Source organism: Phasianus colchicus, chromosome 33, assembly GCF_987193195.1.
Source record: "Phasianus colchicus chromosome 33, bPhaCol1.hap1.1, whole genome shotgun sequence".
Lineage (NCBI taxonomy): Eukaryota > Metazoa > Chordata > Aves > Galliformes > Phasianidae > Phasianus > Phasianus colchicus.
In genome coordinates, this window is record NC_143468.1 from 570,332 (window position 1) to 580,824 (window position 10,493).

The 10,493-nt window shown below is 36.9% G+C and overlaps 1 protein-coding gene across 6 annotated transcripts in view; it reads left to right on the forward strand.

Moving 5' to 3' along the window:
- LOC149913916 (sex comb on midleg-like protein 2) overlaps window positions 1–8,860 on the forward strand; it is a 34,565-nt gene extending 25,705 nt beyond the window's left edge. For 4 of the 6 annotated variants that reach the window (XR_016460837.1, XR_016460838.1, XR_016460836.1 and 1 more), the window contains exons 5-6: window positions 3,362–3,511; window positions 8,375–8,534. Coding sequence is in view for 1 of the 6 variants with exons in the window: in XM_090128550.1 (XP_089984676.1) it covers window positions 3,362–3,411 (50 nt within the window). In the remaining 5 variants the exon portion in view is untranslated. Of the gene's footprint in view, window positions 1–3,361; window positions 3,512–8,374 lie in introns of those variants that run through there. The other 2 variants (XR_016460833.1, XM_090128550.1) reach the window with 2 other exon arrangements.
- The last annotated feature ends 1,633 nt before the right edge of the window (window positions 8,861–10,493 follow it).

Genomic DNA, 10,493 nt, shown 5'->3' on the forward strand with positions numbered 1-10,493 from the left:
CAAGGTTATCATGTTAGAATGTTAAGAGTCCCACAGCCCTAAAATGCTTCTTTGAAAATAACACGTGAAGAAAGTGTTTTCTGCTGACTACTAGACTAATGATAATGGTTAGCATTGAAACTTTCATTCTTCCATACAGTTTTTGGTAAGGCTTCTCCAGGCAAGATTCCTCCCCCACCCCCCATAAAAAATTATACAAGAATGTAATGAAATGGATGTAAAAGACAGAACAGCTTTTAAATATTTTAAATACCGCTATTATTTTGCCTTCTCATGGAAAACCAGCATTACTGCAACTGTCTTGGTTTTAAATAATCTGGGCTTCATTTCATCCTGTTGTACTACTACAGTAACATTAATCCCTATCATTTTACAATTTGACACCATTGTTTAATTTCAACCACAGATATAAAATAGAAGTAAGAAATAATGAAGTAGCCATATTTTCTGATACTGAAAAATCCCTACTCCTTCCAGTTTCAAATCACAATCTTCTTCCAATTCTATTTCACTTATTTTCCTTATTTTCATTTAAACCTAAAAATTGGGAAATAAAAATAAAGCTATTTAATAAATGGTATAATAGCGCATTGGACAGCTACCAGTATGCTTAATCACTTTTTATAGCTTAATTTTGATGCTTGAAATACAAGTGACAACGGAGTAGAAAAAACAGAAAGACAAATTGTGCTTTATGATACTGATGTTCCTCTTTTATGAGACTGCTGCTGCCATAAATGCAGAGACTAGCAAGATGCACGTAGCTAAACCATTTTCTGAACTGTTTGTATTAATAACGTAACACTCCTTCCCTGGGTACCTGGTAAACCAAGACAAGTAAAGCTTATGGGAAGTACTTCTGTGTTTTAAACATGCATCAATATATTACAGTCTTATCTGACTCTTCCATTTTTAAATTTCAAATCTGAGCATCAAAACAGCATGATTTACTAAACTTCAGAAAGCACAATTCAGACTTCAACTCAGAAATCTCAACTTTTGCAGCTGATACAATCTATTTCCTTCTGCCAGAAACCTTTAGCACTTCCTTTTTTTTTTTCCTCTAATCTGGCACTTTGACAATTTGTTTTTGGCTAGACCTTGTTGTGACTATTCTTATCAACAGACAGGTGCTTTTTTCCTATCGTGTAAGAAAAAAAAAAAGAAAAAAATCAATCATAAAATAACCCAAGTCGGAAGGGACCCACAAGGATCATGGAGTCCAACCCCTGGCTCCACTCAGCACCACCCAAAATCAAACCCAACGTCTGAGAGTTCTGAACTCCAGCACTTGGGCCGTGCCCACAGCCCTGTGCATCCCGTTCCATGCCCACCGCCCTGTGGTGCAGCCCCTTTCCCTGAGCCCCAGCTGCCCTCCCCTGACACAGCTCCATGCCGTTCCCTCGGGCCCTGTCGCTGTCACACAGAGCAGAGCTCAGCGCTGCCCCTCCGCTCCCTGTGAGGAGCTGCAGCCGCCATCAGGCCTCCCCTCAGCTCCTCTGCTCTGCGCTGAGCCAACCTCAGCTCCTCCTCGTATGTGTTGACCTCTAAAAAAAAGCCCCACTTTAAACCTGGACAGACTTGTCAAGCAGGTTTCTTCGACCGAAACTCTTCAGGTGGAACTTGGTTTCAGATTAATACATCTAAATTCAGATATCTGCACATGAGTTAGGTGTTCAAGCTACTATTACAGTCAGCAGAGCTGGAGATCCCTGAGCTACCATTAGCTCCAGAAATTACCGTGTTCCCCTAACAACAACGTTTAAGAACCCCTAGATATCTGCAGCACTCCCATGGTGTTGGCAGAAATGGCAGAGAATTTATAGAGATGCATACCTCCTCAAGCAGAAAGCAGAGGTTACTAAGGCACACTACCCCAGGTATCACCAATAGCAGTAGAAGCTTGTGCTTAGGCAACTCAAGTACACCTTTCACCCCCCACACGAATATTAAACATTACCATCATAGCATCCCCTCCCCTTTTTTTTTTTCTTTCTTTCCTTTTAAATTGTCTTTATCTCAGGCCCACGAGATGCATGGAAATCACATTTGGATTTTCCAGTCATGAGTAAAAACAGATTTTTAGAAACATTTTTGTGCTGTTGTTTTTGTTTTTAAACTAAATAAAAAAGAAATTAATTCACAATTGTCTCCATTTATTATTGATATTTAAGTTTTGAATTGAAATCTGCTTTTTCCCATTCTGGGCATGCAAAGTAGTATAACACTGTCTTGTCCATGCAATTTAATATGTAAAGAGTAAACGTTTTGCCTGGTAAACTGGCCACAACTCACTGTATTTTTTGCTATCCAACAATTTGTCTACAGTAACTTCGAGTTTCCCATTCCAAGTCCTTCATGTGATATCTCCTTTTTCTCCCAAGTAGTAATAAGGGTCAGAAATACTACTTTCATTTTTCAGAATTTTAGTAATAGTATTTAGTATTTAGATTGTTCCCTAGGGAAGGGATGATTGAACAGGAAACAGCACAACACCTGTATTTTATAGCCTTTGTTCCTTGGTTACTTTTTTGATTAAGATAACTATATACATACTATAATATGGAAGGGGGGTGAAGGGGGAGGAGGGAATTATTTTTCCCCAACAATGTATTTTTGTAAATGCTGTAACATTTTTGCTCTTTCACGTTTTCCCTCCTGCCCTCAGACTCATTTTTGCTGACAACCCTGTGCTCTCAAAGCCATGTTCTAGGCTAATATTATAACAGGGAAGCTCTCTATAGGTGCCAGTTGCTTCTCTTTTCCTATCATCAATTTTTAGTTAGTTTTAGCATCAGAATAGAGAAGAATTATTTTCCTGACTTGCCACCAACCACTTCTCACTTCTGACACTCTACCAAACTGATGGATGTTCTACATAAAGCAACACTTTCCTTCTTCCCTTTTGATTTAGTAGATTTTTTTTTATTTTAATGTTTGTTTCAGTCTACATATTGAAATAGGTTTTACTGGGCACCTTTACTTCTCAAACTTTCTGCATTCAGGTTTGTAAAGAAAGGCAGACTTTTCTTCTCCAAGATCAGACAGACAGCACATTCTTTGGCCAACAAATTCTTGTTTCTTAACAATACTGACATTTTGCTCTGCCAAGCATTTAAAACTGCATTCCTTTTAGAGACCTTCTCTTCGTTACAGTCTATATGTAACTGTGATACATGTTTTCTCTGTATTTGGGAAAACCTAATAACAGATACAATTCACCACCAAAAATATTTGCAGTCATGACTTCATCATAGACTTTTTCCTACTTTTCCAGTACTTGTTTGATACTTTCTTTTTCTAGTAAGCAAAAATTCTAAGCCCTTGTCCTCCAGTAACTGTCTTTCATTTTCTGATACAGTCAAAGATAACCTTTGGAGGCATGCCTTTTTCTGCGAAGCCAAGTTCTAACAGCAGAAAAAATTTCAAAGGCTGTATGGAGAGCATCAACTACAATGGCAATAATATCACTGACCTTGCTAGAAGGAAGAAATTGGAACCTTCTAATGTGGTAAGAACATAACTTTATCATCATCTAAACTTCTGCTTCTCCTTCTAAGGAAAGTTTGTGAGTGTGTGTGACATGTTCTGAAATCATATAATATATAAAACAAAGTTTGTCACATGCCTAAAGATTTCATTATACATACTTTTATGATTTTTTGTTTGTTTGTTTGTTTTTAATATCTGGGAACCTGTTTCTGCTGGGATTTAAGTTTCAGCTTTACAGAATTAGCCTTCAGCATCAGATGAATGTTTTTTAAAAGAAAACCAGTAGATCAGTATATACATTCTTGCTTTCATCTTATAGTAACCCAAAACTAGGATGGACAATATTTATTGTTAAATCAATTGCAGTGTGTCAAGGATCTAAATCCTGTTATCTTCCATCCCCACAGAGCAAGTTGCGTGGGTGTGCAAAATCATTAGAAAGGGAAGGCTCAGAGCCATTTTATGGGAGCTCCGTAAAGCATCAAGATACTAAACTTTGAAACTGTTACTTAGCTTATTAACATTACAGGGATTATTAACATTACATTCTATTTTTTTCTCTCCAAAGCATTCATAGTTGCTTTCATGTTTAAACTTGTGTCTTTCTGTAAGGGTTGATCAGGAAATCACTTTAATTTCTGTATTTTTAAGAATCTAGGCGTTCCTAAAATAGTTGGTGGATTACATGAGCAATGTGGGTAGGAAATAAATGTATTATTACCCTGAATTTGAGATAGATCTGTTCAAGGCTTTCTTCTGTACAGTACTGCAGCCTTCACAAAGCCCTGCTCACAGTATGTATAGTTTGATTACTGCTTTTTTCTTTATGTATTTTGCATAGTACATAACAGTAATGAAGAATAAGATAGAAGATAAACATGTACAGTAGAAATAAAGTGCAATGATTCTTCTTGGACAGATGTGCAACTTCTGAGATGTCTGTAGGACAAATTCCAGCTTTTGAAAAGCATAGCACAGCTAACAGTTCTGTAGAGTGTCTACAAACTCCTCTTTCTGGTTTATTTGGATGTGAATTTTCTGTTTGCTTGTTTTGTTTGTTAGTTGATTACATTCTGTTGCCTGTGACATTAAAGCAAAATCTACATATGTAGATTTGGTAGTGTTAGAGGTTTACCACTAAACTGTGGCATGCTAGTTTAATCTGATGATTCACTTCTGAGAATATAAAAACAGAAGAGAACTTTGCTTTCAGATGAATTATTTAAATTTCTTCCGCTCTTCAAAAACAGAATCAGTTTCACTTATGAAATCAACATGGATGTTTATGTTTCTTACAAAAAAACTTTTATTCTTCTAGTTTTGAACCTGATTTAGCATGAAAAATACTAAGCTGAAACTACTATTTTTGTTAACCACGTTTATGTTAATGGCACTTAAGCAATCCAACCAGGATCAAAGCTCCATTGTAGGAACTGTGCAGATGCATAGCAGTAGACATATCCTGCCCTAAAGAAAAAGCAAAAATAAGTAACGTAATGAAATGGAACACAAAGTAATTGGTAAAGTTATAAGAAGCATCATAGGGGGAAAAAAAAAATAGATGGACAAAGAATAAAAAAGAGGTTTGAGACAAAAATAAAAATGTTCTTACTGTCAGATTTCAGAAGTTGTACAAGGAAAAGGAGTAAAAAATTAAATTTATTCAACGAGGATGTCCAGAAAATCTAAGAAGTTAATCTTGATTTTACATTGAACAAAAATAGAATGAATAAAAATCCTTAGGTCTCACAAATACGTATGTTATGATCATAAATGCACCATTAAGAGTCTTTCAACATCTTCTTAAGCAATTTATTCATTTTATCTTTAGAGGGTAACAATGTGGAGCAAAAAAGTTTTGCAGTCCTCTGTGATAGAACAAGTGGCAGCAAACCTTTGAGGAGAAAGAGTAAGATGGATGGCCTTAAACAGTTTTTGCTTTTATTAATGGAGCCTGGTTTGTTTTCACAGAAATGAGGCAAATAATAAACATACACAAAAAGGAGAGTAGGAGATAGAAGGACAACAAGAAAAAAAAAATGGAGTGTCAAATTTTCTCCCAAATGGACTTGCAAGAGTTGACAGTGACTTACTAGAGCATTAATTTCTTCTTTACAGCTTTATTCAGGTCTAAGACAGAAAAAAAGAACATGCACACGAGTCTTCCAATCCATATTTTCTATGTTATTTAAAGTAATAAGGTTATGTATGGTATTTTATGTTGGTTTCATTTACATTTACAGGTACTAAAATCTAACAAGTTTCTCAAAACCTGTAACAGAAAAATGCTGAGAAGAATCAAATTTATTGCTCTCTCTCTTCACATACATTGGGCTTATGATCCTCCCACTTCAGTGGCTGCTCTTCCATGTATTACTGAGTGCAATCATGTACAAATATAAGATAAACATTTTCTTTAAAGTATTTATAGTATGTTGCGCTCAAATAAATATTTGAGAAAAATAAAGAAATAACCTGACAGCTATTAATCAGAGTTTTATTGCCTTTAATATATGATCCATCCTGATATAGCAATTATTGTTGTTTTAGTAAATGCATTACCTCACTTTTACAGGTTTATTTTCAGCCAGTATATATATCCTTTTGCTCAACACAACAGAGAACTTTCCAATAGCCAAAAAACATTCTGCCTTTAAATTAAATTAATCTTCTTGGAAATATTACTCTTCCAACTCTCCTGTTCTGTATGTCAGCTACTGCTCAAAGCTGTCTACTGTTCCTCCTGTTAACCATACAGTTATTAAAACTTGGTATATGAATACCTTTTCATCATATTTATCCACAATAAATGAATGAGACTTCTCCCCATAGAATCTTTCTATGAAACTTTCCATCCCTCTGTCTTTCTGCTAAATCTCAAATAATCTGAACTGCAGTTCATTTAGATATTAGACCTCAGGTTCAGATAACATCCTTGAGGTAATAAAATGTTATTGTCTGACAGATCTAAAGTGATATTTTTCCTGTAGAAAATTCCATGGGGCACTTACACTGAAACTGAGAAGTGTTTTTCCTTCTCTTGCTGAGTGAGGGTTTAAATAGGAAATGCATATACACAGAGCAAAATTTGGAAGGTAACATTTCCCATCAGGTCTTTTCAGTATTACAGATACTAAACTGTACAATCAACATAAGTGAAAGCAGATACCCGTGAGATGCTTGTCAGCATGATCAAGATGAGACATGAATGCTGTCTTCAAAGGGCAGCATGGTGACTTAGAATATTTTGAATATTAAAACATATTTTCTTCTTATAAAGTCAATTTTGTCTCTGTTTCTCCTTACGTATTTACTTTTGGCTAATGACTTAAAGCAATGAATGCAGCTACATGAATAGGTATTTAGATTTTTGAGTACCAGAGAACTTAGAAATAGACATGCTTGTATTCTGTTTTATGTGTTTTACTTGTAATCTGTTTTTGCTTCTCAGTACAATAGGCTCTCAAACCAGTCAGAGCAAGAAAAAGATTCTCTTCAAGAAAGCCCATTTCTAACACTCACAGACCTGTGCAGAACACCGTTTTTCATAGATGACAGACAGTAACTTTACAATAACATCAGCCATTTCTTTCAACACTGTCACAAATACCATTCAACAACAAATAGCATTCAACTAGGCCTCAACTTCCTAATTTCATTGAAGCCTGTATACCTTTCATTCAGTGTTAACATTACTTGAAAAAAAGTGTTTGGACGTTACATTATATTATCCTCAGTTCATCGTGTTGTAGCAGATCTAATCTTTAATGAAAACGAGACATGTAGGAATCCTATTTGAACTTTTCTTTTATCTTCACTCTTATTTCAAAAAGAAAGTAGTTGATTAAACACACCTAGTGACAAACCAACATGTGATTATCATCTATAATAAATGATACTCCTGCTTGCTAGTATAATTGTATTTGCTTTTCTTGTTGCCTTTGCTTGCTTCATCCACACCAGTAGATGTGTTGAGAAAACTGACTGGGAGAAAAGAGGTCATTCCCTGGTCCTGGTTACAAAGACAGCACAGACACAGCCCATGGTGACTGAAAAACAAGGAATAAAGAGGTTCAAGACTGTACTGCAAAAGTGTATTGCAACTGCAGGTTGCTTAAAGAAGTAGAAGCAAAGGGAATGTCCACAGGTTTGAAAAAGTGGCCTGCAACTACACAATATTCATTGTTTCAGAAAGGAGATTTAACGATGCAAAATCTTTGGCAAGAAAACAGTTGTTTTTAGGGATCAAATAGAGAGAGAAATAGTGCTGGGGACCTAGACTCCATTTAGGACATAATACTTGTCTTGTCTCTACACATGAAAATATTTTAAATTACTAGCTGAGAGATCAGGGGTCCTGAACCATGGTATGTTCATTATTGTTGATTGCATGTACTGTGTCATATCACTTAAAAAATTAAAAACATTAATGGCACTGAAATTTCAAACTGGGTGCACGTACCACTGTGCATAACAACTGACAAGCTATTATCTACGTTGATTAAAACTCCTAGTGCTAGTGTTTTAGCTTCTCCAAAAGCAAGGAATAAACAATTTGAATGTAGTACTGATAAGTATTTGTACGTGTAATAAAACCAGGAATATTCATAGAATCATAGAATCATAGAATTTTTTTTTGAGTTGGAAGGGACTCTTACAGACCATTGAGTCCAGTTCCCCAGTAATGAACAGGGACACCCACAGAGGTCAGAGACCTCAGAGGCCTGTCCAGCCTGACCATGAATATCTCCCCACTGCCATAATGTTGTCTTGCCCCAGACCTATACAAGACTACAAAGTGAGTCACCAGCTCTGGATTCCTACTTAGGAGGGGTTTGCCATCAAGATAGACAGCAAGTCTCCATGTAACCCTCTCCTCTAGGCATCAGCCCTGGGAAACATGCTGCCAAATATTCTTCAGAAAAGCATCTCAGAGAGGTTTCTGTGAGCAGATGGGGGACATTTGATGAAGCAAACGGATGCTGGGTAAGCAGTAATTCTCACTCAACAACCAGCCTGGGGGCTCCGTTCTTTCTTCATTTCCATTCTTTCTGATGGAAATGTCCTTGAAACTTAATTGAGTTTGCATGGAATTTTACACTTTTTGGATTTCTAATCTTACTCATCATTAATCCTTAAATATGTGTTCCACAATACCACTAACCAATTATAGAAAAATAATTTAAAATAATCATGTATCAAACTTTTTTTAAAATTCTATTTGGAAGGTAGGAGACCTAATTACAGGCATGGGACTTTAATGTATGTGCTGAAAACTGAAACTCAATATCTACTTTTTCATTGCTCTTCAGCAACCTGAGCAAATAGATTACCTCCTGTGATAGGTTTCTGACAGTCCCTCTTAGTTTGACAGTTATTTTAGAGAGTCACTTTTGTATATAATGAAAGGAAAAGTTGCCAAGCATACGTCCATATTTTATGTTTCTTAAAACTTAAAAGCTAGAGGAAAGACTCCATTTTTAGTCATGCCATTTTAAATTCAGAGTATTTGTACCATCCGCCAGGTTTACATCAATGACACAGAATGGCATCTAGCCCAAGGGCTGAGTTACATTTCTTGCACAGGAAGGGCAGCTTTTATAATTGAGTGTATCAGTTACTGCTTTGAACTTTCTTTGTGTTACTACATTCATGTGAAAATATGATGTGCATTTTCGCATCTTCTATGTATGCCAAAAGAATTAAAAGCAATTTCTATCGAAGTGTTTCCTTGAAATTGCAACAAAAAAAATATATAAATATTAAAAACAATAAAACAAAACAAGACATTTTCTCCCAGAAATACCAGGACTCTTAGAAATACCTCACATTTCATCTCAAGAATACTGCTTTCCACTCCTCAAGATCACACTGACTCCCATCACAATGGCCTTTTCTCCCACATACACCAGCTTTCTCCCAAATACACGACATTTTCTCCCACATACACCCGTTTTCTCCCAAAGATGGGACATATTCTCCCAGAAATGCCAGCTTGTTCTTTAAAAAACGGCCTTTTTTTCCCAAAATACCAGCTTTCTCACAAACACCTGACATTTTCCAACCAAGTCTGCTACTATCTCCCAGAAACAGCCGGTTTCCGAGAAATACCTGACGTTTGCTCTCCCAAATACTACTTGACACTCCTCCAGAGGACATTGTCTCCCCTATTTACCACGTTTTCTCCCCAAGAGACCACTTGGCACACCAAAAAGACCACCGTTGCTCTCCAGTACAAGATCTTCTTTCCCACCGGTTCCCACTTTTCCCCCCCAGCTATGTCATTTCCTCCCAGAAATGCCACTTTTCCCTTGGAAATTTCACCTTCTCTTCCAAAAAGAGGAGATTTGCTCCCAGAAATACCCCTTCTCTTACAACTGCCACACGCTTTCTCCCCAAAAAGCCTCCATGACAATGCCAAATGGGACACTTGCAGCCAAGAAGAGGACACCTTCTCTCAGAAAGACCACTTTTCTCCCCAAGAGAGGAGATTTTCTCCCAATTGGATGACATTTGCTGTAAGAAAGACCTGTTTTCTTCCCTCCAGAGGACATTGTCTTTCCCACTGAGGACATTTTCTCCCAGAAGTGCCGCTACTCTTTGAAACACCTCCATTTCCTCCCAAATCTACTCCATGACACGCCTCAGGATGACACTTACTCCCCGATTTGGGGCATTTTCTCCCAGAAATACCACTTCCCTCCCAAAGGGATGGCCTTTTCCCTCTCTAGCATCTGTTTTATCACCAATACCTGGCATTTTCTCCCAGAAATATGTCATTTGAGCTCAGAGGTCAAGTCTCCCTGAAAAAGCACTTTTTGAGAAATACCTGACATTTGCTCTCCCAAATACCACTTGACACTCCTCCAGAGGACATTGTCTCCCGTATTTACCATGTTTTCTCCCAAAGAGACCACTTGGTACACACCAGAGGACATTTTCTCCCCTATTTACCATGTTTTCTCCCCGAGACCACTTTGCACACCAAAAATACCGCAGTT